At 46.3% G+C, this 27,636-nt stretch overlaps 4 protein-coding genes across 4 annotated transcripts; 2 read left to right on the forward strand and 2 right to left on the reverse strand.

Moving 5' to 3' along the window:
- On the forward strand, positions 1-27,547 carry LOC108599781 (neurobeachin-like protein 1). The gene is made up of 25 exons (XM_017986839.1): positions 1-138; positions 425-778; positions 837-1,023; positions 1,089-1,177; positions 1,652-1,801; positions 1,862-2,131; positions 2,184-2,506; positions 2,563-2,770; positions 2,825-3,442; positions 3,497-4,762; positions 4,816-5,425; positions 5,481-6,338; positions 6,397-6,584; positions 9,924-10,231; positions 20,244-20,387; positions 20,442-20,714; positions 20,773-20,887; positions 20,947-21,115; positions 21,177-21,301; positions 21,357-21,664; positions 21,717-22,349; positions 22,409-22,871; positions 22,933-23,047; positions 25,368-25,545; positions 25,607-27,547. The coding sequence occupies exons 1-25, from the start codon at positions 88-90 to the stop codon at positions 25,770-25,772; spliced, it is 8,169 nt and encodes a 2,722-aa protein (XP_017842328.1). The 5' UTR covers positions 1-87; the 3' UTR covers positions 25,773-27,547.
- LOC108599782 (extensin-2) lies at positions 6,671-9,280 on the reverse strand. Its single transcript, XM_017986840.1, has 2 exons — positions 9,248-9,280; positions 6,671-8,600 (listed from the first exon to the last, which is right to left on the reverse strand). The coding sequence occupies exons 1-2, from the start codon at positions 9,278-9,280 to the stop codon at positions 6,675-6,677; spliced, it is 1,959 nt and encodes a 652-aa protein (XP_017842329.1). The 3' UTR covers positions 6,671-6,674.
- LOC108599784 lies at positions 11,737-16,755 on the reverse strand. Its single transcript, XM_017986843.2, has 5 exons — positions 16,651-16,755; positions 16,114-16,590; positions 14,665-14,926; positions 12,509-12,765; positions 11,737-12,450 (listed from the first exon to the last, which is right to left on the reverse strand). Exons 1-5 carry the CDS (start codon positions 16,660-16,662, stop codon positions 12,088-12,090), a joined length of 1,371 nt encoding a protein of 456 aa, XP_017842332.2. The 5' UTR covers positions 16,663-16,755; the 3' UTR covers positions 11,737-12,087.
- Positions 18,148-20,128, forward strand: LOC108599783 (cuticle protein 21). Its single transcript, XM_017986841.2, has 2 exons — positions 18,148-19,177; positions 19,246-20,128. The coding sequence occupies exons 1-2, from the start codon at positions 19,163-19,165 to the stop codon at positions 20,023-20,025; spliced, it is 795 nt and encodes a 264-aa protein (XP_017842330.1). The 5' UTR covers positions 18,148-19,162; the 3' UTR covers positions 20,026-20,128.
- Positions 27,548-27,636: the final 89 nt, after the last annotated feature.

A 27,636-nucleotide genomic window follows, 5' to 3' on the forward strand; every position in this document is an offset into this window, starting at 1 on the left:
CTTTTGTTGTTGTTGCCGCTGCTTGTAAACAAAAAATTACTCGCTGCTGTCGTCTAGATGCATAATTAACAAATGCCGCTGTAAAAAATGGAAAACAAAAAGGACATCTACAACCTGTGGGTGCAGTATACAACAAAAGTGAGTATAAAGTAAATGTGAAAAATAAGCAAACTGTGCCCTGGCAGGCAATGTTTTGTAAGTTAAGCAAGTGCGGGTTGCTCAGGTGCGGGCGGGAGGTGACGTGGTTTTCGCATTAATCACCGCACGCATTTTGCGATAGCGCGCTTACCATGGCCGGGGACTAACAACGCCAATAATTTGTTGACTAAGCACCAACTGCCTTTTGACTGTGATTTGTATGCATTTGCAGTGTTATATAACCCAAGGCAGGCTTACAATAAAAACACTTTGTTTGCTTTTGCAGAATGACGAGACGTACTTTCGTGAGTTTGTCTCACGTTTTGTGGAAATTTGGCACAGTCAGCTGCAGCTAGACTTCCAAGCCGAGAATTGTCCGCTGTGGCATGAGGTATTGCCGGACAATGGGCCACATTTGGGACGACTGCCGGATGAGCTGCTGCCCGCCATTGGCAAGTTTATTATTGTGGCACGCGATGCTAGCGACACAGACACACTCGATGAGCAGGGCTTGGAACAGGTGGCCATATTAATAGAGTGTCTGGTGATTGTGTGCCGACACTTTGATAACATTTTGGCCATCATTAAATATGAGTATAAGCCCAATCTAATCGCTATATTGACTAAGGTATTCAAGCAGGTAAGCATAGTACAGCAACAACTAAGCAACAGATCGATAAAACTAACAAACATTTCAGCAAATGGAGCAGCGTCGCGTTAGCTCGGCAGTGGCACATCTATTTCGCAGCTTTGCTTCATTTCTGGAAGTCATGTATGATCCTTATCTGACCTGGCGCAGCTTTCTGCGTGGTGAGCTGGCTGACTATAGTCGCTTGCCATACAAGCCGCATGCCGTGCATGTGGAAATTGTGCCCTTTATCTATGGTGCGTACTTGTCAAACAAAAAACTCGTTAGTTCGCTTTGTTTATTTTTTACGTGCTTGTTACAGATTGTTTTCAACATGAGGAACTGCTTAGGTTTCCAGCGATTGGTGAGAGTCTACTGCATATTCTAGGCGCTGTTATCTGCGGCTCTCAGGTAGCGTCGATTCAACGACAACGAATAGACTATTATTATCTAATTTAATGTATATAACTCCCACAACAGCTTAAGCGCAATGCACTGTACAGATAATTTCCTTAAACTTGCCACATCATTTGTTTGTAAATTTCGTTGTCATTTGTTTAACCTGCTGTGTTTTGGTTTGGCTATCTCTTTCTCTATATCGATACTACATTGTAACATCTAAACATACTCTGTGCTAAAAACAAATTTGCAGAAAACGCTAAACTCGAATTCAGCAAATAGACATACTAACGCTCTAACTACCACGAATGCCCCTTGCTTGGTTGATGGGCAGCTTTTAAACTGTGATAACTTGGTGAGTGGTAATCAAATGCTTTGTAAATCAACGTCCTGTTTGTCCGCTCATATCTAGTAGCTTGTACTATCCCTCTGCTTTATCAATGTGCATTAGTTGCAATTTAATTTTTATACAACTTGCTGCTGCAGCGCAATGGCATGCGCGCCATTTGCCCCGCCACGGTGTCCATCATCATGCGCATACTGCAGCAATGGGAGAGCGCCAGCAGTCTACGCCGCATAGCGCTCAATTGTTACGCCTTGATGGTTATTGTCTTGCAAAAATCTAGTCCAGAAGAAGTGAGTATGGCATGCAGTAGAATGAAAAACATGTTTATTAATTAGAATTTACTTTGACAGCGCCAAATAGACTTAGTTACCTTAATACAACTCTATTGTGATGCACTGCAGCAGCTGCTGGCTACCAAGCAATTTGACAGCGGCGCCGCTAGCTTTGATATAACCAGTGATGCCGACAATGACATGACCATTGATATGAACGCATTGGCTGCCAGTGTGGCTGCTGTGCAGCTCTTTTTGCAAAACGGCAGCGCTAAGGCTACAGTAAGCGAGGCCATTGTGGAGACCAATCTGCTGGAGCTGTTGACAAATTTGCCAGAGAGCATTAAGGTAAATAGCTGTGGCTTATATACATATCAATCTAATATATTGGATATTACAGCATTGGCATGTGTCGCACACCAGCGCCTTGAGCAGCAACATGAATGCATTGGCTGCTTTGACGGAATGCTCAGCACGCAGCGCAGATCTGTTGCGCTTTGGCGGACGCATTGAGCGACTGTTTGGCAGCATGCGCGAATTTGAAGCGCCCAGCATAGGTTTGCTTGAAGCCTGTTTTAACTTGGGCTACAATGCGCAGCAGCATGTGCTAACATTGCCTGAGGTGATGCTGCAGCTGCTCGAGTGGCTGCCAGAGCTGCAAGAGCCAGAGCAGCTGCATGTGAGTCAAATGCTGCTCAAGGGCTGCACTGATAACTATGGCACGTAAGTGAAGCAAAATAATAAATTCACTTTATATATTAATTAAATTTTGTTTGTAGCAAAACTGTTGCCTGTGAAAGTCTTGTGGTTAAAGCTGTTTGTGCTTGTTTGCTGCATGGCGCTACACTAAGCGAGCCTTGCGTGCAGCAGCTTATCAAACTCATTGAGGAGCTTAGCAAGCTGAGCATTGTGCCTGCGGAGCTGAAGTGCATTCTAGCGCTGCTACGTGAGGGCTCAACGTTTGCGCACTTTAAGCAGCTGCAGCAGGTAAGTATTAATTCTTAAAGCTAATTTTTACTAACTGTTCTATATTTATTACAGACGCTTGTTGTCATCGCTTTGCAGAGTCTACGCGGCAGCAATTGTTGCGCACAGTATTTTGCCATTGAGCAACCAGCCGATGGCATTCAAGTGCCCGACATTAGAAACTGGACACTCTCTGGCTCTTATGGCTTCATCTTTCATATGCTAGTGCGCTTTAATCCTTGGCAGCAGTCCGACTCCAGCACACGACGCATGCTGCTAACGCTGCAAACAGGTAGCGGCATTGGCTTTGAAGTATTTGTGCAACCCAGCGGCAATGTAGTTGTTGCTGCTTTGACGCGTCGCGAGTATCTTACCACGGCTACGGCTACCAAAACACTGCTGGATGGCCAGTGGCATTATCTAACTGTAGCCATAACGCCGCCTAAGCGTCCCTTCTCCTACAGTCAGATCAACATCTATGTGGACTTTGTGCAGAAACTCAGCGCTACGCTCAAGGTGCAGGCGGTTAATGAGCCCTTTACTGTATGCGCTATTGGCGCTGTGGTGGCGCCTGCACCCAAAGCTAGTGAAGTAAGCAAAAGCGGCACGTTGCCACGCTCTTCCTCACAGGAGACTGGGCCTGTCTACAAGGGCTTGCTGCCTGGACTGCTGGAGCGCACGCTATCGGCCAATGTGAGTGCAAGTCTTATAAGCCATAGATTTATAATAAACTCTTTTCTTATAAAGGTATCCAACTATTTTACGCTGCCCATGCGCACACAAACCGCCTTCGATCCGAATGTCAAGAACTTTCCCATTGGCATGCAGGACACAGTGTTTGGCGAGCAGGTTTGCCTGCAGGGCCAACTGGGCGGTGTGCTGCTGGCAGAGCCCACTACCAGTCTGAAGACCATATTCGATGCCGGCATGAACTTTAGCTCAATTTTCTCGCAGGACAATGATTTGTTTGAGCTGAATTCACGTTTTGTGTTTTGTTATGCGCCTGGCGCGGTGTGGCATGGCGCTTGCCAGGATCTAATACCAGGTGGGCGCTTTCCGGGCAAGATAAGCGCGCGTCACTGCAAAACCAGCAAGATGCAGGACACCATCAATAGCGTGGGCGGCATAAATGCTGTGCTGCCAATGCTGCATCGACTGCTGAAGCAGCAGCCGGAGGATTGTCTGAGCAATGTAAGCGAAGAGTGCGCAACGCCTACGCCGCAGTCAGTCAAAACGCCCACGGCGGAGGAGCTTACTGATTGGGAGCTGCTCTCATCCAACTCTTACGCTGAATGGAAAATGATACAGTCGCCGCTGGCCAGTCTGCTGTGCCTGCTGCGTTACCTAACTCAAGAGCATGAGAACAATCAGCAGCAGCTGCTCAGCAGCGACTGTTTGGCCATTATGGGCACCATGCTGCAACGTTGTCCGCCCGCGCTGTTTGATGTCAACGCACTGATGGCCACGCATTTGCTGATGGAGTCGCTGCAGGCGCACAAGAGCAGCAGCAGCGAGGGCAACTCACAGCTGCTGGAGGCGCTCTATGCGCACATAGTCTTCGACTTTGCTATATGGTCGCGTTTGCAGTTCCAAATTACGCTGGGACATGCGCAGTATTTGAGTGCCATGATTAAGAACGATCGCAAGTACTTTAGGCGGCGCTATGGCATACAGTTTATGCTGGATGTGGTGCGTCAGTTTTATGGCACGCCGGACAGCATTTGCGCGGAGGATGCGCGCACCATACGCGCCACGCTGTTCGCCATTGTGCGTTTCTATTTGCAAAAGGATGTGAACATAAAGGAGGTGAATGCCATAGTGGCATTTATGGCTGCAGTGCGGCAGGAGTCGGTGCTAGTGGAGTTTCTGGAGATGCTGACGTTCTATGTGCGCGGCAAGAACTGCAAGGATCAGATGGTGCTGCTGCTGCACGAGCCACAAAGCGCCAATCTAATCTACAACTTTTTCGTGGACAAAAGCTACAGCAGCGAGCTGCAGGAGGCGGCCATAAGAGTAAGTAGCGCAGCCAGCAGCTTAAGCTTAACTAACTGAAATTTGAATTGCAGCTGCTCAGCGGTTTGCTGGCCACATCGCGTGTGCAGCAGAAGTACAAACAGGTGCTGCGTCTATACGATGCCAGCAACGAGCAGAGCATGTTTCCTGGCTTCTTCTCCTTCATAACGCCCATGTCGCTAAGCTCTACTATACTTTTCCATCTGGCCGACGAAATGCTGAGCGCACAGCCCGACTATGGCGGGCTTATGTTTCTGGTGTATCATGTGAGCAGCTGTGAGCTGCAGGTTAAGCTGGAAATAGCCAAGCGGCTGCTGCAGACCACGTTTGTGAAGCAGCAGTCCACAGCGGCCATTGCGCGCCAGACAGGCTGGCAGGAGTCCATAGCGCGTTTGCTCATACGCAAGCCCATTACAAGTTTGCCCACGGATGAGGAGAAGCGACGCAGCTTTGGCATTACTATGGACGTGCTGCTGGAGGATAATTCGAGTCTCTTGGCGCAGGCGGATCTCATAATCTTCTCTGAAACTGAAATTGGCTTGGCGCAGCTGCAGCAGCAACAGGCGCAGCAGCAGCAGGAGCAAAGTGAAAGTGGACTCATATTGAATGAAATACAAGCGAGCGTCACAGAGGCAGCCACAGTTATAGAAAGCGAAATTAAAGGTTAGATTAGCATATGCCAGTTAAATTATGTAAACTAATTGTTTTGTGCTTGCAGAGCTTGCCGAGTCTGTCTCAGAGGCAGTGGAGGAGAAAGTGCACAGCGTGTTCTCAGTGCTGCGTCAGACCACGCATGATCTTCAAGACACATTTGAGTCGCTTACACTGGGCAGCTCCACAGATACGGAGCAGGCAAGCAGCGCGCCTCAGCTGCCGCCACGTGATGAAAGCTTAAGCTCGGGCAGCTCGACGCCCTCGCCTATAGCACAAATCAAGAAACAAGATTCGCTGAGCTCAGCATTTGACTTTGTAGCTGAGGGCGATGTGGATAGCGAGGAGCAGCTGGTTTATTTGGTTTCCAACACGCTGTTCAACATTTTCTGGCGCGGCATAGGCAATGAGCATCCGCAGTGCTGGCAGGAACGTGGTCAAGTGCTGGGCTGCATTAATTTGCTGGCGCTGAACAATGAACTCATCACTTCGCATTTGTCGCTGCGTTTGCGCATCTTGGAAATGGCGGTGCAGGCATCGCTGTTTGATTTATCCGAACATGGCAGCCAGACGCTCATCAATCAGGAGAACGCTTCGCATATACTGCGCATGGTCTACGAGCTGGTGGTGCTGGGCTCCAACGAAGACGAGTCCAAGAAGTGCTCGACCAAGCTGCTGGATGGCGTGTTGGCTTTGCTGGATGCGCTTATGATATTCCAACAGGGCTCCTCCGACGATTGGTCGGACATGATACGTTTGTGCTTGGGCTTGCTGCTCAAGTGCTCGCATCATCCGAATCCTGGCATTGTGGCCATGGCAACGGCCAAACTGCATGCCATACTGCAGAGCAGAGCTACAGAGGATCCTGCTGAGTTGTCCTACCTGCTGTACAGCATAAACAGAGCGCTGGACAATGCCATAGAGGGTGAGTAGCAAGCGTAGCAACTACAGACTCAAATTTATTAATACATGCGCTTTGCTAGTGGGCAACCCAGAGGAGTACTCCTTTCTTATGCCTGTGATGAAGGCGCTGCTGGAGAAATGTCGCGCTGCCTTCAATCTCGACTCGACGCTGCCGGATTTGCCCTCCACCTCGGCGGGCCCTGTGTTCTTCAATGACTTTCAAATGTACAGCACCAGCAAGAAGTGGCGCAACTTTATGGAGCGCATGGTAAGTTGGTTTAATTAATTAATTATTTTATTTATTTATTTATTGCTTAGCAACTAACACTACAGCTAAAAGTTTAGAGTCTTGTTTGCTTTAAAATAATTTGTGATTTTTTGGCAAGCTCTGACGCAGTCGCTCCAGCTCGCGATCACTTTGCGGCGACTTGAACAACGTGGTGTCGATGATGCCTTTGGTGGTGCGCTTGGAGGTGGTGGCGCTGCGCACCGTTGCATGCTGCAGCGCCAAAGTGGCGCCTGCGCCGCGTGCAAAGCTGGCGCGTGTGGGACGCGTGCCACGCCTTGTTTGCTGATAACTGGGCGGCGCTAGCGTTCCATCGTAGTAGCTTTGGGAGCGCGACTTCTCAATGGTAACCACTGTGGCTGCTGGTTCGGTGGTGCTGCTGCGGTATCGATTGCTGCCGCGTGTTCTGCTGTGTTGTCTGCTCGGCGGCGTGCTGGTCACAATGGTGGGCACAAAGTGCTCAGTGGGCGTGGTGCTGCGCATGCGCATGGGACTCCAAGGCGCTGCTGTCGTTGTTGTTGTTGTTGTGGTCGAGCGGCTGATGTAGTGACGCTGTGAACCATGCGCCGCTGTGTCCAAATCCGTGTCACGCGCATGCACGTGGCTGTCCGCATCATAGGCCTGCTGCAGCTCCGGCACATCCAGCGTATGCTTCTTGGACACCTGCGCAATGGCGGGACGGCGCTTGCGCTTTCGGCGCTTTGTTGTGCTGCTGGCCACGTGCGTATCCGTGGGCAGCTCATTGGAGCTGTCGCTTAGTATGGGCGGATAGGACTCGAGCTCTTCTTTGTTGGACGCTTCAAAGGGTATGGGATCGTAGATGGGCACCTCGTAGCTGGATTTGGGAAAATCAAAACTGGGAAACTTGGGATTAGCATTGATGGGCAGCTCCTCGGCAGGCGGCGCATAGTTGTCAAGCGGATATGCGGCTGATGGCGCATAGCTGTTGGACGGCGGACCAGCCGGTGGAGCATAGTTGTCAATCGGTGGTGCATAGCTATCGGTGGGCGGTGCATAGCTCTTGGGTGGCGCTGCATAGCTGTTGGGCGCTGGTGCAGCTGGCTCTGCATATTCGATGGGCGGCTTATAGCTTTGCGCATGCTTGTGCGGATTGGACTGGTAGCTGGTGCTGATCTCGTAGGCAGGCGGCGCATAGGCAATCTCAAAGCTGGGCTGGTGCGGCGGCGCTGCGCTGGGCGGCTCTGCAAAGTTCTGATGATAGCCCACATTGGGAATCTTTTGCTCATAGATGGAGTAGGAGTCGGGTGCTGCAGCTGGCGGCGGCTCATAGCTTGATGGATGAGCATGAACAGTGGGTGCGCCATATTGTTGAGGCGGTGCTGCAGCTGGTGGTCCATATTGCTTAGGCGGTGGTGCTTCATAGTGCGGTGCTGCAGCTGGTGGTCCATATTGTTTGCTGGGTGGTGGTGCAGCATAGTGCGTTGCTGGCGGTGGCACATAATGCTGCTCCACATAGGCAGCGGGTGATTCATAGCTGGGCGGGGGCGGCACTCCGTACTTTTGATGCGGCGTGTGCTCAAAGCTGCTCAGTGGTGGCGTCTCCGGTGCGCTGTAGCTAAAGTCCAGGCTGGGAAACTTGCTGGCGCCATAGGCATCCGCATCATCGGCGTGGCCATAGAAATTAAGATCCATGGACTGCGCTTCGTAGCTCGAAGGCGGCAGCTTAAAGTCCGGCTCGAACTTCAGATGCTGAAAGTCGTCGAGTGAGTAGCTTGGCTCCTCTATATGCGTGGGATAGTGCGTGGGCTTGCCGTAGCTGATGGACGGTCCCGGCGTATAGTTGGGTGGTCCGTACTTAATCTTGGGCTGCTTGTGGCGTCGGCGCTGCTTGTTGCGCTTGCCGGGCACACGATAAACATACGGCGGATGGCGTCTGGCGCGTGTCAACTGCTCCGCGGTGGGCAGCAGCTCGCTTTGGTTGCTGGACAGCTGCGTGGTGAGATTACGCTGCTCAGCCCAAGCGACGGCGCACAGCAGCTGTAAGAGAGTAAATGTAAATTTATCTATGCTCAAACTTTCTCCTTAATGCTGTGGCGCAACCTTTGGCCTTTGTGGCCACAACGTTGTCTCATATTTTTGACTTCCGCGACACGTAACACAAACAACAGCCCCCCCAACCCCTAGCCAAGCAACGATTGCCGGCTAACTGGCTTGCTTGCCACCAAATGTTGCCACACACGCAATGCATTGAACTTGAACAGCGTCAGCAATTCAGCTGCAGCTCATGGACAGGATTTTATTAGCCGTGGATAAGACTTTCAAATAAAAATAAATTTTGTAAACTCTCAAGCGTTTGAACTAATAATTTGCCAACTAAACCCTCTTGGCTACGCCCCTGCTTGCTGCACAGCTAATGCTTGAGTTAAGTAATGAATACTTAAGTAGTTAAAAGCTTATTTAACTTTAAATATTTCACAATGCGCTTGAGCAACCAAAATTTAATTAATAGTGTAACTAAGCTAAGTTTAGCTAATTGCTGCTCTTATACATAGCTGGGCTCTAAATCCTGCATCCTTTCACTTTACAATGTGAAAATGTTAAACTTGTTTAAGCACTGACTGCACTTTGTTTAAATGTGCATTGAATTTAACTATTATTTCCACTAATTGTTGCATGTCACTTACAAGGCAAACACAAATGCACAAAAGCTTGCACATATTTTTATATTAAATAGTATTAACTAAATGCGACGCGTCTGGAAACTTCAAGCAACAACAACAACTTTCATTGGAATTGCTTGTGAGTCGACACAATACAAAACGTTCACGTTGCTCTTGGACTTTCTTTCGGCAACTGAGCGCGCTGCAAGAAAGTGGTCTGGTTTTGTTGTTTGTTTGCACAGTGTGCGGCGCCAGCTGAAGACGACGCCGCCGCAGCAGCAGCAGCGCTGAGCTGGAACCAGTCGCTGTGGGTATGACAAAGTGTGCGCCAAACTGTGTGCAGCGCTTACCAGAAATCAAAGCAAACTGTGTGTAGCAGTCTCATGTGTGTGTGTGTGTGTGTGCCCAGCACCTTGGAACCATCACAGATGTGGGCGCCCTACGTTGCCTTGGCTGGCGCTTATGTAAAGAATGCCCCAAAATGCGGATATTACTACAAATGAAAATAAAAATTAAGCAAATGTTAGATTTTGTGCAAGCGCCAGAGCAAGTTAAACTTGTTTTGCATGCAGCGCTTCCTCAGCTTGGAGCAGCAGCTGCAGCATCATGAACTTGAACCTGAACACGCGCCGCATATCCGTAGCAAAGCGTAGCTGCAACAATTTTAATGCCACCAACTGTTTTTTGCTTTGCTTTGCAGGTCAAGCCGTTATATGATCGCTACCAGCGTGAAATTGAGCTGCATCTGTGGGAACCCATCAATCGCTACTGGGCCGAGTGCTACGAAGCCTGCAAAGCGGCGTCCAAGCAACGGGCGAGCTACCAGGCCAGCAATCGACGCGTGTTTCAGCAAAAGATCTACATGCCCTGGAAGCTGCGTCAGGTGGAGGAGATGCAGCGACTGCAAAATGCTGCACTGCAGCAGAAAACCAGCGACAGTCACATACGGAAGAAATGGAAGACTGCAAAGCGTTTTCTGTACGGCCCTCGAGGTCCCTGGCACACCGGGTAAGTCAACAGATGATTATGAAATTTTAACAAAACGTCGTCAGCGTCGTCGTCGGCGTCGTCGCATTTTAATTAAGGCGACAATTGCAATCGAGCGTGCGCCCACATTTATAAATATATAGCTACATATATACATAACTATCCAAGCTTAATACATAAGCCGCGCTTTGAGCAGTTAATCACCTTCAAAAGCAGTCGCATAGACATATTTTTGTTACTGTTCGTGTCTGCGTGTGTTGTTTGTATTCATTTCACTTTACAAAAATATAAACAAATGCAGTCATTAATGCGCACAATGGGCGCAAGCCTAAAAATATCAAACAAAATGTAAACAAAGACAACTTTGACAAACAATCAATTTCATTTTAGTGAAATTTATAGCGTGAAAAGCGCATAATAATAATAAATATTAAAATGCCATAGCTCACACTATAACTTTACATGCGGCTTATTAAATATGCAAAGCTACAGTGGAGTTAATTCTAATTTAAAGTTAGCTTAAAATTGCTTAAAATATTTGTTTCGAATTGAATTTAAGCCATAGGAAATTCGAATTTGCCAATTTTAGTGATTCGAATCAATATTTAGCCAGCAGCTGCTTTTATTTCGCTTGCTGAACAAAGCGACTTCAATTTGCTAAAAATCAAAAGACTTAGGCAACAAACTTTGTAATTTTCAACTTAAAATTGTTATTGAAACCTTTTTTCAAATGCAATTAAACCAAACAATAAAATCTCTTCAAGTTCAGCTGCATTTCAAAGCTCTAGAGATTTCCCGAACTTCGGCTATATCGAAGTTTTATTTAAATGTTTATTTTATGTCGCTGTTGCAACTTCAATTGGCTTTTATACATTTGTAGTACGCACTTGCTTCAACAATCGATTTACTATAATCCAAGACAAAATTAATCCATCCATTAAATTATACAGCTCTAACTGCTAAAGCATAGCAAAAGTTTTTGAAGATTCTTAAGCATTAATTTGCTTAACTTTAAGCACTTGCATCAATTAACTAAATTTAACTCAGTTCAATTTATATGTTTGGCTTGCTTAGCAGTTTCTGAACTTGGGTGTTGTAATTTTAGACACATTGAGATGCGTTGCATTCCACTGTTAGTTGTTGGCTCTATTGTCTAACGCTTTCGCCCATGTGGAGAGACGCGACGCGCCGCTCGACGCCTCAACAACTGAATGCGCGTTTTAGCTCAACAGGTGGGCCGCGATTAATATTACAATTTAATTTGATTAAATCATCAACCATCATTTATGCAACACACAGGCAACTGTAACAAATTCATTACGACGTTAAACATGCAGCATAACTCAAAAGCGTTATAGATTGAGTATAGGGAGTATCGAGTGCAATTGCACGCAATATGTACAATAAATAATTTAAACTATAACGCAGTTGCTTTAAGCCTTGGCTACGGTCAAAGCTATGAAAGCCTTAGCTTAGATTCTAGGCCTTGCGTTTGGCAATGACTGACAAATTGTTGCTTAGCTTGCTCTAGTTAACAGTTGTTTATTATATGCAAAAGAGCGTTTTTTAAATTGTTTACAGACAGTGGTTTGTGTTTTTTTATCGCGGTGAAAAAACAGCCTTAAGAATTAAGTAGACAAGAGTTTGATTGCGGTTGTTGTTGGTTGGTGGTTGATTGTAGATGATGCTGGATGAAATCTTCTGCTGCTTCATATGTACATAAATTGCTTTCATTTCAACTAATGCTACAACTAACGACTACGTGCAGTGCTGGCCACCAAGTGGTCACAGCGCTACGCATTGCGATGCGGGGGGTGGGCGGAGCAAGGGCCAGGCAAGTGGGTCGGCAACTGTGTGGGCGGCAATGCGCATTCTGCTTAATGATAGCCATAGCCAGCATAAGCTGGAGCAGCATAGGCGGCGGGTGCTGCGTACGCGTGTGCGGCATAGGCGGGCGCATGATAAGCTGGAGCTAGAGCAGGCGCATGATAAGCGGGCGCCAGGGCGGGCGCGTATGCCTTGGCCAGCAGTGGAGCAGGAGCCAGCACCTTGGCGACTGGCGCAACCGCCTTCACCACTGCGCCCTCGCGATGCACCACAGCATTGAAGCCGTGCACGGGATCAGCGGTGTACTCCACAATGCGACGCGTGCCGTCGGCCTCAATCAGCGAGTACGAGCCTTGGACTACATCGCCGCTGCGCGACTCCTGCTGGCTTTTCACATCACCAGTGGAGCTGTCCTGTAAGCACAAAGGGGTAAGCAACAATTTGACTTTGAGTCAGGCCGGCGCTACTCACATGCACATCATAGTTGAAGCTGTACTGTGGATTGGGATCGTATGGCTCGGGGCCGGCCACCTTGGCCACTGCTACTTTGGCCAGTGCAGGATATGCTGGCGCTGCTGGGTAGGCAGGATATGCGGGCAAGGCGAGACCATGACCTGGCACCACCACTGCTTGGCTCACCGCCAACACGGCGCTCAGTAGGATTAACAGTTGCTGTGCCATTGCGAAGGATTTAGGAGCGTGTGTGTTGTGCTTGGCTGACAAATGAACTCACTCTGTGGTTCTGAACTCAAGCGGCATTTGCTTTTTATAGCGCACCAAACCCCAAAAAGTTTAAGCAAATCTGTTGCAGCGACTGCTAACAAAATATTTATGCAAAAGCAACAACAACTAAAAAGTGCGCATGCGTGTGTAGTTATATTTTATATATTGCAAATGCAGCAGCAGCAGCCGCAGCAACAACAACAACCAAAATAATTCATTTTGCGCCCATGGCAATTGGCAAGTCAAGTTGCGACTGGCGGGGCAAGCGCCTAGACAAAAAACCGCTTAGGCCTACGAGAATGGCACGCATGTTGTTTGTGTGTGTGTGTGTGCGTGTGTGCGTCTGGCCTGGGGTGCTGGACAGGCCAAGCTACATGGATTTTTGTTAGCAACTGGGGCGGGGATTTTGTCGTGACAATTCGTTCAATTCGAAAGCGACCACAAGCTTTTGACTTGTTTTTTTGTTTTATATGCGAACGGGTGGCCGAACAACATCAAGTGGCTGTGTGTGTGTGTTGCAGTTGCAGTTGCCGCAGACTGCGGCACGCACCCAGTTGCCAACATTTGATTGTTGAAAGGTGTGTGCGTTGCAGTTGCAGTTGCAGCCTTCGAAACTGGCACAGCGCCGCGCCCAGCAACCCCCTCAAGACGCCACGAGAGACAAAACAGACTCCAGACTGGCCGACTCCGCAGTCGCTACCAAAGCTGCCACTGCCACTGTTATAACAAAGCTCCAGCTGCTCTTAAAAATGCATTAAATTACATTAAAAATTTTATGAGACAAGCATTCAAGGACTTCTTAGAACATTTGCATTTTTAATAATTTAATTTGCAAACAATAGCAGCAATAAAAATATCAAATCAAACAATTTATTGCATGAGATTAAATTAGCAAGCAAAGTTTATTATTATTAAACACTTTAGTTATACATAAAATCATATAAAATGACTACTTATAGATTGCGAGAATTGAGAAATTATTGTGATTTTTGAAATATCCCTTTTTTAATAATTTAATGTGCAAACAAAGCTAAATTGAATTCAATAATAAAATATCAAATCAAATAATTTATTGTATGAGAATAATTTAAAATGCTCTAGAAAAGATTATGAAGATTATTAAAGACCAGTTATATATATATGAAAACATAAAGATTATGTTTACTTATAGATTGCAATTAAAAGCAAACGAGAAACTATTGTAATCTTTTGAAAGTTACGCAAATAATATTTCAAATTATATTTGTTATCAATTGCTCAATTATAAACTGAGCAAATCATTAAGCATCAACTCAAAAATAAACTAATTAGCAATGCTTACTAAACATTTTTTAACAGCTAAGCTGCTATTATTAACGTTGTTTATTAGATAAGTCTTGTATATCAAATTAATTAGTTACGCATATTTCAAAAATCACAGCTAAGTGTATTCACTGGTCGACTTTGAATTTGTTATCCTTGCGCCATTGCAAACAATTTAGCCCATTATCACTCATAACCAAACGTTTGGCTGTGCGTCGCCAGCGCTGCTGCCGCTGCTGCTGCTGCAGTCGACGTCGACGCCAACATGTGGCGTTTGCGTAATCAACTGAAAATTGTATCTCGTGCTGTGTACTTTCAATTAAGCGATTGAATAGACCAAGTGAATGTTGTAGAGAATTCTCTGCCTTGGCGGCTTAACAAGCAATTTGTCAGCACTGCTTGGCAGATCTGTAAGGCAGATCTTTGGCTTATTGAATTTATTTAATCAAATGATTTATGAAACAGTGAGAATAATTTATCTACAAGCTAGAATCAAGCAGCTGCTGTTTGTCTCTAGCCGAAGAACGGAGCAGGCGCAGGCGCCGCCACAACAGGGCGAGGGGCGAGCACAGGTGCAGCAGCAGCCACTGGGACTGGGCCACGTTGCACCACCGCATTAAAGCCATTAATGGGATCAGCAGTGTAGTAAACTGTGCGCAGTTGCCCATCAGCATCGAGCACGGAGTAGGAGCCCTTGACCACATCGCCATCGCGCACCTCCTGCTGACTCTTGCTGTCGCCCGTTAGCGCGTCCTGCACACTGTAGCCGTAGGCATACTGCGGATGCGGATCAATCTCTGTGTCCACAGGCAGCAGCGCGCACTCGCTTAGCGCAAACAGCACGCAGCTCATAATGATGATGCACTGCAGCAGCAATTTGTATACAATTAAGCTGTGTTTAATCTTTGGACAATGCAAACTTACCTTGATTAGAGCCATGTCAATTTACTTCTATTGATTGTTAGCAACTGTTGCTGGCTTAACCACTGCTGCTTGGTTTTAAATGAATCGCTGTGGCAAACGCTGCCAAAAATTCATTACAACTCTGACGTAAGGCTGCACTCCCTGGACTGGGAAAGCAACAATTTCCTCAATGCACGTGCCGCCAACAGCCAAACAATTTCTTGTGTCATATTGTCATAATCATAACCAGCACACGTGACTTGCATTAATTGCCTGAGCTTGAGGTCGTAGCTACCTCAATAGCGTTGGAGGGCTGATGACTAAGCCAAACTTCAACTGAGCAGTTGCAGCTAGTGCGAGCTCTAGCAGATCTAACTTAGCTAATTCACAGCCTATTGGTGTTTTTTTAATATCCTGGCATACTTTCTCTTCAAGCAGCAATAGAAAGTTCTAGCATTTGCAATTATTTTGATAGCATCGGGTACAAAATAATTAATTTACAATATTTGATGTTTATGCATTAGAGTTCCCCAACTATTCGAAATTGACCATAATTTTTTGTCAGTGCAAAAGTTGACAACTAAATTTTATCTCATTTATATATGTGTGTATTTTTGTTCATATGTATTAGTGAGTGCTCTGCCGTAAGCAGCGTTTGGTCAGCACTGATTTAGAGTTTGCGTTTCTTCTAGGCCAAGTGCGCATTCAATCAATTTTGATATATGCGGCTATATATATATTTGATATAGTTTTTCCATGTGCAGTGGCGTTACTTAATTTGTTGTTCTCTCTTAATCTTGAGCTCTTCTTATATCCATTACCATTGGAGTTTGTTTGTTTTCTTGCCATTCCAAAAACTATTTTCATTTGGTACCGAAACTTTTATTCAGCAGATGCATATTTGTAGTTATTCACTAGATAAAGTGGCCACCAGCCGTTTCCCAAAATCCCCTAGAAACGGTAACCTTAGAAGCTAAACAGTGATCTATGTATAGAGTTAACATCATGTGGCAACGAGGACAGCACGCACGTCTTGGATTTGGATTTGGATTTGGATTGCTTACTGCGCTAATCAATTAAAACTAAACAACAAAATGGTGCAAGGCCCAGCACTAGGCGTTGTCAAGTGGCAAGTGGAGCAGCAGCTAATAGTGACCACCATAGCCGGAGGGCGCGTAGCCGATCTTGGTAATGGCGGGCACAGCAGCAACAGCAACAGCGGGCTTGGCAATCACATGAGCCACGCCCTTTTTCTCCACCACAGCATTGAAGCCGTTGATCTTGTCCGCTGTGTAGGTGACTTTGCGTATGGTGCCATCGGGCTCCGCCAGGGAGTAGCTGCCATGCACTACGCCATTGACGAGCGTCTCCTCCTGCTGCTTGGAGTCGCCTGTGTGATGATCGGTGACGCCGTAGGCAAAGCTGTACTGCGGATTGGGATCGTAGGGCTCGGCTACGGCTACTTTGGCAACGGCAATGGGCGCGGCGTGCTGCACTATGGCTGGAGCTGCCAGCAGCTTGGGCGCTGCATAGGAAATGGCGGGCGCTGCATAGGCCGAGGGGCCATAGGGATCAACAGGCAGCGCCAAGACCACGCCAAGCGCCAGTCCAAGCAAGCAGAGTGTCTGTTAAGCAATCAGTAGTTGAGTCTGAAGCTGCAGCTGCTGCTTTTGTGGTTCACTTACCTGCGCAAACATGCTGAAGGATTCGAGTTGGACGTTTGTTTGGGACGCACTGGTCTGCACTGCAAGCGCTCGGCTTCGTTTGTGAGATGCAATTTCGGCGAGTTCTTCAGTTTTATACGCAGCTGGCAGTCACTGCTGCGCCGCCTCACCCCCTCCCCCTAACTATTCCTATATGGACTAGCCTAATGGCCAAGTGACAATTGCATTGCATTGCATTGATTGGCAGATCTCGATTTAGCACCCAGTTCTCATCAACGATGCTCAGCTCAGCTCCAAGCACAATTTCGAGTTTATGCTCAGACCAATTTCAACATGCCAGGCGTCTGTTGATTTTTTCTCAATGGAATTGCAGCCGCAGCCGCCGTCGCAGCCTCAAGAGCGACTCGATTTTCCGCTGTCCAAAAACCAGCCGCAGCAATTCTCAGGTTCTCTAGCAGCGCTTGTTAGCTGATGTAATAGCGCATTACTTGGCCATTGGCCAGTTTGGCTACGCAGAATTGAAAACGAAAACAAGACCGCAAAAATATGTTTGGCCCCCACTTGGCGCTGCGCCCAGCGCTGCTCAAGCGGCGCAGCCAAAACGACTCGTTTAATTAGAAATCTAAAATGGCAAACCGATTGATCAAAGCGAGGGGCAGACAAAGCAATTACGCACTCTACACACACACACACACACTAACAGCAGCGCCCACATGCACGCACTTAGTGCAGAAATGCTGTCCAAGCAGCTGCAACTGACCTTGCCACAAATTGGAGTTGGCTACTAAGTCACTAAGCCAAAGCGAAGCTTAATTGACTGCCTAACAGTCGCTTAACTAAAAAAAAGGCAAGCGCTTAGTATAGCTAAGCGAAAGGAAAGTTCGCTTAAGGCAAGCGAATTTTATTGGCATATTTATAATTAAAATTATAAAAATTACACATTTATAATTAAATAAAATGAAAGAGTTTGACTGTTTAGCTTATGAGCTTTAATATGTTTGATCAGTTTGATAAGCTGAGTCGATAGCGCTATGTTTGCTTGTATATTTAATGTATAGAGTCTCATAGTGTCGTTTGTGCTCAACTATTATGCATTAGCTTAATAAATGCAAGTGTTAAATGCATTTTATTGATTTACGTTATGATGAACTAAAGCGTAGCATAAATCAAAAAAGTTGCTGCAGAAATTGTAACCTTAAGTAAAGTATCGACCAGCGATAGAATCTAGGAACGCACAATCCTAAAAGGATTTAAAGAAACTGTTAGATAATGTTTAGTTATAAGATTTGCATATTTATTGTTAGTCTCGAATTAAGAGAAGATTCAATAAAAACAGCAAAGTTTAAATAAAAAAAAGTAAAGCCTAAAGCCAAAGTCCGTGCTGTACTTAAAAGTTAAAACAATGCATATTTATGCTATTGTTTATATTATTTTAAAATGTGTGCAATTATTGTTTTTAGTAAAGTGCGTATCTCACAACCAAAGGCTCAATATTGGACTCGCAATTCCAACTATTTTACAATTTGTTGCTACAAATTATTGAAAGCTGCTGCAACTTTATGAATTCCAATTCCAATGCCTGTCGCCTAATTAAGCCGCTTGGGCGCCTAGAACAGGCAACACTCACAATCGGTTATGGCGCTTGTGGCAAGTTTGGGCTACGCATTGCGACAAGCGCGCTTAGTGTCCAAATTTGCAATCGTCGTCTAACTGTTGAACAGCATCTGGTTTTTGGTTTTGCTTTGGCCAATTTCCGGTGAACGACAGCTTGAGTTGGCCGCTCTTAGCCAACTTGGCTAACTTGGCTGTCTCCCGCGCGCTGTGACAAACAAAAATGCGTGGCAAGGTCGTCAGTTGCATTTGTTAAACGAGTCACGCAGTCAACTGTTGGCAAAATCCAACACAATTTGAATAAGGTTACAGTCTTTTTTATATACTATATAGCTTATATATTAGATGCATTACAAGATCTGTGCAGACAGTTACAATCACGTAGGTGAAAACGTAAAACTTTTTATGCTTTTTTTGTTACTCCGCACGCATCGATAATTGAAACTTTCGACTGCGATTGGGCGCTGGCAAAAGTTTATAATTAAAAGCGGTTGAAATGCAAATTAATTAAGCTATGTTTAACTTACTGTTTAGTAGGCTAAACTAATTCTTAGTCGTTTTGTTGTTAACTGCATTACAATTAACGAAAATGCCCAAAAAAACTGCCGCAAATCGCATTCACTTTCTTAGCCATGGCTAGGCAGACGCCACGCGTTGCTGGCCATGTATCCAAAAAAAAAAACAGTTGACAACAGCAATGTGTGAAACGTGCTGCGCATTTGGATCACAGGCGCAGACGCAGCCGTAGCCGCTGCCGTAGCCGTAGCCAAGTGTCATCAGCTGTTGCCCCCTCCATGCAAATTTTGCAAATTGTATCATTCGGGAGCGGGCGGTATAAAAGACGTCGCTGCTTTTGGTATGGCATGTCAGTTCAGTTTTGTTAACCGACAGTGATAATCCAAACAATCCCCCAAGCCGCACAATGAATCCTTTGACGGTAAGTTTCGTTTGGATTGTGGATTTGGCCAGCTGCAGAGCAATTTGATTGGCTATGCCCATTTGCAGGTTGTTGCAGTTCTATCCACCTTGGCGCTGTCTGCGCAGGCGCATGCTCCACTGGCTGCTCCATTGGCCGCTGCTCCAGCACCTTACTTTGCACCCGCCGCGTACTCCGCGCCTTTGGGCTTGGCTCATCCCGCTGCATACTCCGCGCCTTTGGGACTTCCCCATCCAGCTGCCTACTCCGCACCCTTGGGCGTCGCTCATCCAGCTGCCTACTCCGCACCTTTGGGCGTCGCTCATCCAGCTGCCTACTCCGCGCCTCTGGGCTATGCTGCGCCTGCTGCTCTAACTGCTCCTTTCGGCTACTCCGCACCTTTGGTACACAAGACTTTCGCCGCTGCTCCTCTGGCCGCTCCAGTTGCTGCTCCTCTGGCTGCCCCTCTGCCCGCTCCCGTTGCCCCTGTGCTTGCCAAGACTATTGCTGCTCCTCTGGCTGCGCCAGTTGCCGTTGCTCCAGTTGCCGCTGATGTTGTCGATGCTTACCCACAGTACAAGTTCGCCTACGATGTGCAGGATGCGCTGACCGGTGACTCCAAGACACAGGAGGAGACACGCGATGGCGATGTGGTGCGCGGCTCCTACTCGCTGATTGAGGCCGATGGCTCGCGTCGCATTGTCAGCTACTATGCCGATGACATCAATGGCTTCAACGCCGTCGTCCAGAAGGATGTGCCCGTGGCTGTGGCGCCAGTTGCGCCAGTTGTTGCCAAGCTCTCAGCGCCTGTTGTTGCCGCTCCAGCTCCGCTGCTTGCCAAGACGCTGGCAGCACCCATTGTTGTCTAAGGACTTGCAGCTCGACAAAGGACTTTCATTTGTACATATTCGATAAATCATTGTCGTGCTTAAAAAACAAACTTTCATCGCCTAAACAAAAATTTAAATAAATTAGCAACAAAATTTACAAAATATGCAAAGTAGTTTTTCTAAGCTTAACTAACTAACTTTTTTATTATTAATTGCCACTTACTAAGCTTAGCAACTGCGACTTCTTTTGCTTGCAGTGAACTTGCTGAGCAGTTCTGGAAGCTTTCGCCGCACGAGAATGTGGCGCGCATGCGTCTGAAGCTGGAGCCACAGCTGTACCCCAACAAGCATGAGAACGCCGCCAATCTGCGGGACAATGCGACCAATGCATATGATGCAAAGTAAGTTGTGCTCAAACTTTCCCAACTCCAATACTCAGCTTAAGCTTTACACAGAGAAATATGCGAGTTTGATTCCACTATTAAGAATGCGGTGGTGCGTGACTTTTTGGCTGACGATGAGAGCTCACAGCTGGAGGAGGAGCTGCGTCAGCTGATTGACACACAATCGCAGCAGGATGCAGCGCTGGAGAAATTGGTTATGTCGCAGGACTGCGAGTTGATAACGCTGATGACCAAAGTGAAGGGACGCATTGAGGTTAACCAAAGCGTGTTTACCTTTGTGGATCTGAGTCCAGCTTCCGAGGATGGCTCCAAGCATGACTTTAGGCAAGTGCTACCAACAATTTTATATGTGAACTGTTGCTTATTTTTATTTTGTGCACAGGTTTTCTATTAATAAAATACGTGAGGTGCATTTGCGCAAATATAATTTGCGACGCAGTGCGCTGGAAATCTTTCTAATCGACCAGACCAGCTACTTTCTCAACTTTACCACAAAGGTAAGCTGTAGATCGCTCCGCGCATTGCTCATGCCTCATGCTTCCATTTCGCTTTGCAGACGCGTAATAAGGTGTTCACCAAAATTGTGGGTCTGCCGCTGCCCAATATACTGTATGGCTCTGGACGCTCGCCACCTGAACTGCTAAGAGCATCCGGCTTGACGCAGCGCTGGATGAATCGTGAAATATCCAACTTTGAGTACTTGATGTACCTGAACACCATTGCAGGTGGGACTAGCAATTAAAGCAATAATTTGTGCTCTTTATTATAAATTTATATATCAAACAGGCCGCTCCTATAATGACCTTAGTCAGTATCCCGTCTTCCCCTGGATTCTAGCGGACTACACCAGCGATGTGCTGGATCTAACAGATCCCAAATCCTTTAGAGATTTATCCAAGCCCATAGGCTGCGTAAGTCTAACAGCAGCTTAAGCTACAACTTCCACTAATTGCTTTATGCCCACAGATTAATCCCAAGAATGAGGCGGAGGTGCGCAGCAAATACGATTCCTTTGAAGATCCTTCGGGTGCCATACCTAAGTTCCACTACGGCACACACTACTCCAACTCGGCTGGCGTGCTGCACTATTTGCTGCGCGTCGAGCCCTTCACCTCGCTGCACATTGAGCTGCAAAGCGGTCGCTTTGATGTGGCGGACAGACAATTCCATTCCATACCGCAAACATGGAAGCTGCTGATGGACAATCCCAATGATGTCAAGGAGCTTATACCCGAGTTCTTCTACTTTCCAGAGTTTCTCAAGAATATGAACAAGTAAGTGCTAAGCAATGTTTCAACTTCAATTTCTCATGTAATTTACTTGCAGTTTTGACTTGGGCCATCTGCAAATCACCAAGGAGCAGGTGGACGATGTTATTTTACCCACTTGGGCTAACACGCCAGAGGAGTTTATAGCCATACATCGACGTGCGCTGGAGTCGGAGTACGTTAGTCAGCATTTGCATCACTGGATTGATCTCATCTTTGGCTACAAGCAAAAGGGACCCAAAGCTGTCGAAGCGCTTAATGTTTTTTACTACTGCTCCTACGAGGGCGCTGTGGACTTGGATAAAATAACAAACCAAATCGAGCGCGAGGCAGTCGAGGGCATGATCAACAACTTTGGCCAAGTGCCCTCGCAGCTGCTGCGTGAGCCGCATCCACGTCGCCTTACACATGAGGAAACTGCGCTCAAACTGCTGCGCGCTGAGCTGAAGCGACCTGACTTTACACAATTCCTGGACAAGGTAGTGCAATACTACTGCGAGCTTTCCAGCACCAAAGATCCCATTGTCTATCTGAGTGCGCCGCGCAGTCCGCCACGCTCCTTTTTGCAGCTAAGTCCCGATGTGCTGGTTAGCATATCCAAATCCTGCATTCTAGGCTGCAACTCTTGGATGTCGTTCGACAAGGAGCAGGGATTTCTATTGGAAATTGATGCCACCACAACTAATTTAAAGTGAGCGTAGCTCAGCATTAATTTTGAGCTTTTGTTAATTAAGTTTGTAACTTTTGTAGAAATCGCAAGCGCATCTGTGGACCTTTTCACTCCTCGCAGCCGCCACATTCGCAGCTGTTCGCTGTTAGCACCGATGGCAAGCTGCTCTATGCCGGCGGCATTTGGGACAATGCGCTGCGCGTCTACAGCCTCAACAAGGGCAAGGTGGTGGCTTCGGTAACACGCCACTTGGACATTATCACTTGTCTAGCGCTGGATAACTGCGGCTCCTATTTGGTTACAGGCTCACGCGACTGCACGTGCATTGTGTGGAGCATACAAGCGAATCAGCAAAGCGGCGGCTCCAGCTCCAACATACCAGTGCATGCGCTAACAGGACAATCGCATTTGCAAGCAATCACACAGCTCAATACACAAAATAGTTACTCACCCAAGCCGCTGACTGTGCTCTATGGCCACGACGATGCAGTGTCCAGTGTAGCTATATACACAGAGCTGGATTTGGTAGTCTCTGGCTCATTGGTGAGTGAGCTTACTTAACTTACAATACGCTTAAGCTTACTCATGTGTTTTTGCTTTACAGGATGGCACTGTCAATGTTTATACGCTGCAGCAAGGACAATTTGTGCGCACGCTTAAGCCCATTGGTTGCACCGAGTCCTGTGTGCAAATTTCTTTTGTTACTGTTTCATATCATGGTGAGTAGCCGCATACTTTTAGGCCCACTGTGCTTGCAGCTAAGCAAACTGCGCATACGATATGCATAAACTGTTGCATAGCTTAAGGCGCATAATTAGAAATAGCCGCTAAATAATGCAAGTCATACATTTATTTTATGTAAATGCTCAAAGCGTTTACTGCAAAAAACTTTGTGAAATTCAAAAGCTTGCAGAACAATCCAAAAGTTAATGAATTGAATTCAATGAGGGCAAACGACTTTATCACGCTGACAGTTAAGTGAACTTCGTTAAATGCGCTCACGTGTGAGCAAACTGAACTGATGACTCTATGTTTGTAGAGCAAACAATCAAACAACATTTAATCTTATCAGCGACACATAAATTGCCACACACACAAAACGCACATCACGTGATTCTCAGCCAATACATGTGTGCGTGCCTTAGTGGTGTGACCATGTCTGTCTCAACAGATGTGGGAAATTTGCTTGAGTTTTTATCCGCCATTCGTCATGAATTTAATTCTTATCGCTGCCGCGGCACTTACACAAATTCCAAACAAAGAGATTAAAGTTTGTATGTCTATGCGATCGTCTTAGCTAATAGCCTGAATCAAGGTTAGCACCCAAATGGAATTTCCACTAATTTGTCACAATTTGTCAACGATTCCGCTGTTTGACTTAGAATATACACATCTGTGCACATATATGCTTTGATAATCTGTTTAATTTATGAAGTATTAAAATATTTATTAATTTGCACTGGCGCACGCTCAATAGAAGATCGTGGCTTTGATTAACACACGCGCCCAAATTAATGCACGCCTATAATATATAGTTACTTATCTTAAATGCAAACGATGACAGGCAGTTTTCAATTTCGAAGCCAATTAAATTGTAAAAAATGCAATTTTTCAATATGCGTCAGCACTTTAATAGCTACTAAATAACGATTAATATAAGCTGCATTTATTATACATTTAATAACCAAATTGAGCTCATTATCGCTGTCTCTTTGACATTATGAGTATTTTATTGCGTTCTCTCAATCAATTGGAATTAAAATTCAAAAGTTCGAAACTCGAACCTTGTCTGCTGCTCGCCGCTCGTTCCATCAATCGATTGAGCGCTTATCAGCTCAACAAATATGCGCAGTCACACACACACACACACACACGCACATGTAGAGTGTGTGCGAGCGATATGAGCAGCGCTGTTAATCGAATCAAATCAGAGAACAGGCCACACAATCGTTTCACAGTCTCACGCCCCGACGACCGCTTCAATTCCGATCATCTCCTGTGCTGTCGTCGGCTGTGCGTAGCACGACTGAAAAAAAAAAGCAGCAGCGACTCATTCATGACATTTTTATGACTTTTTAATGCTTGAGGCGCTACAAAATTTTATTAAATAGTTGTAGTAAATCTCAGTGAGGGGCCTATAAAGCAGCCCGCAAACGAATCAAAGTAGCAAAGTCTAGATGCCGCTTAACTAAGAGACAATGATAGCGAGCGAAAGAGAGAGAGAGAAAGAGCAAAAAGACTTTTTGAATGAATTCGATTGTAAAGTATGTCGCAAGCTCTCTGGGGCTCGCTGGGCAGCAAACTGCTTGTGGCTTGGTTATATCTAGTTTGAACACAATCACGTGGAAGCGTCCACTAGAAGTAATCAGCCGTAGCTACTTGGGTTTGAGAATTTAAACTAAAGCAATTGGTCTGTTGCTGCCTCGTGTGCGATCTTCAAGCCAATAGATCAACTAGCATGGGGGCAATGGCACTCTTGCATGCGCTACACCCCCAACCCCCTTACGCTCCCTCTCTCTCTCTCTCTCTCTCTTTGCGCTGCTGTAATTTGTAATATCATCTTCATTGGCATTGGTGGCTGATAAGCGCAACAAAAAGATGAAAACTACGCATCACTTTGCTATGCTTCAGCTTTGGCTTTGGCTTTGCTATCTGAGGCAATGGAGCGTGTCATCATTTGAAATTCCATGCGCTTCTTTGGTGGCATGAACAGGTTATCTTTGAGTCGCACCACAAGTGGGCCGGCGTACTGTTCAGTCGCGCCTATTATAGCAGTAGCAGTAGCATAATCTCTACTGCGTAGATCGCTCGACGACGACGCACGCACACCCTGCCCCACATTCCGCAATCGCTGCCATTGCGATAAGATAAGCTACAGGGATGCAAGTGTCCGCCCCAATCTGGCTACACAATCTGTACGGTTTATTGGCACTTGTGGCATTCCTTGGGGCCGCATCATTGACTCGCTTATCGCTGCAGCTGCCGCCGCCGCCGCCACCATCAACGTCAGCGCTAATAATCGAATCCGCTTCATTACAGGCCACATTGCGTTCAGCGCCTTGGACGATACCTCGCATTCGGTGCATGTGTACAGCATCAATGGCGCCAGCCTGGGCTCCAAATACGTATCCGGACGCGTCACAGGACTGGCCAGCGCCTCCGACTATCTCGTGGTAGCCGATGATGCTGGCGACATTACCATGAGTCGCCTGCACGGGTGCGTAGCTCTTAGCCTAACCATTGTTAATGGTAATCGATTGTGTTATTTCTTTATTTAGGCTGAAGCCCGTCTTTGACATTCCGCTGCACGTGCCCATTCAGACGGTGGTGGTGACGCCGGGCAACACGCATATCCTTGCACCGCTACGTGATGGACGCCTCGCTGTCGTCGCCGTACAGCTGCCCGTGGCGGGCAGCAAGAAGCATTCCGTGCTTAATGTCTAGATTTATGTGCATAGAAATAGGAACTAGCAACAGCAAAGGAGCAACAGGAACAACAGAAGCCTATGCAATGCCCCCCTCAATTTTTCTTGATTATTTTTCACTTAGTCCCTTTGCTATTTTGTACGCTTTGTTTCTGGCGAAAACCCGTAGGAGTACGACAAATATTCTGGGGAATGAGTAATTGTATATTTTGTCGTGTTTGTCCAAATCTGTTTTTATTTATTTCTATTTTGATTTTACGTGCCAAATGAAATACCAAACGCAATACTGAATACTGAGTAATTTTTGTTATTTCTGACCGATACGTATTCTTGAGAATTAATTCCAACTAGCAGCACTAGGCTAAAGTAGATCAGCGCGATAACATTCCCTTAACATTATATAGAGAGTGAGACGACGATGACACATTGGACTTTTAATAGTTATCGGGCTCATGCCTAAGCATTAAGTATTCTTCTATATACATTCTTCTATTCTATTCTATTCTATTTGACTTTTGTCTGTCCGTATCTGTATCTGTATCTGTCTGTCTGTATTATGTTATCTGCGATTTCATTCATTTGCCTTGATTGGTCATGGCCATTTTGTGTTTCCTTCTCAGCGTGGGGCTTGGGGCTTGGGGCTTCGCGCGCGCCTTCCAATTAGCTTGACAAATTCGAATAAATCATTTATCATTAGGCTTGTGCTGACATTTTATAAATTAGCACATACGTGCCGTCATTCACAGCCCGAGTTGACGAGTTGGCGGCAACTGCGAAGTGGACGGAGACGGAGACGTGGTCGGTGACGCTGACGCTGACGGTGACAGCAAACTGGTTGCCGGCAACTGAGCAAGTGGACTGGCTGCTCTGTCGCTCTGTCGCGCTGCCGCGCCAATTTCCCCCCCGCAGTGCACGCATTTGCTGTATGCCCCTCCCCAACCCTCACAGCACAAGTCAAATGTATCCACCATTTCCGTTGCCTCTAGCTCGTTTCTCGAGTATCTGACTCATGCGCGACTTTCAAATTGGCCCCAAAATCTGCCCGGCAACAGCAGCAAGCAGCAGCAGCAGCAGGCCACAACTGTTTTGGGGGGTCCAGTGTTGCTGCTGCTGCGCGACGAGCGTCGAGTGCCAAGTGAGAAACTTTCGTTGCCAACCAGATCGAAAATAAAGTGATGTGATGTGATGTGATCCAATCTCTCACACACACACACACACACACTTGCTCACCATCTCTCTGCCCCTTTCGCTGCAATGCAATCTTCATCGGTTCATTCCCAATTGACAACAAGTATTATCGTAAAATTAGAGTCCGTCCACACAGCTAAAAACAAAAGAAATAAAGCATTTCAAAGCGATTTAAAGTTTTGCCAAGAAATTCCATTTGCATGATTGCCCGTCTTCGTCGCTGTTAGTTTCATGGATCGCAGCCAAAGATTGTGAAACCCTTTCAAACGTAATTCCAATGACAAGTGACAATATACCAGGCGCATAGACTTGGTCTTGGTTTGTTTATGGCCCGCAACTTGTTATAGCGCACAATCAGCTCGAGAGTTTTATAGAGATTAATGTACACACACCCCTTTAACCTTCCCCTAAACAATTACAGACGCTTTAAGCTGAGCAGCACGCAATACTACTTTAGACTCCAAACACACACACAATCCTAGTTGTAGATCCTAGTAACACATCTATATACAGTAAATACTAAACATATGCGTTTCTTCGTTATTTGTTACAAAAGTGAAATACTATCAATAGCGTTTTTAGATGATTGTAATTGTAACTGTCAATAAAAAGAGTTGAAAAATAATTGTCTGCATTTTTTTTTCATTTTGATTTTTATTGATATTTATTCAAAAAACAAACTATAAATTAATTTA

Source organism: Drosophila busckii, chromosome 3L (assembly GCF_011750605.1).
Source record: "Drosophila busckii strain San Diego stock center, stock number 13000-0081.31 chromosome 3L, ASM1175060v1, whole genome shotgun sequence".
Lineage (NCBI taxonomy): Eukaryota > Metazoa > Arthropoda > Insecta > Diptera > Drosophilidae > Drosophila > Drosophila busckii.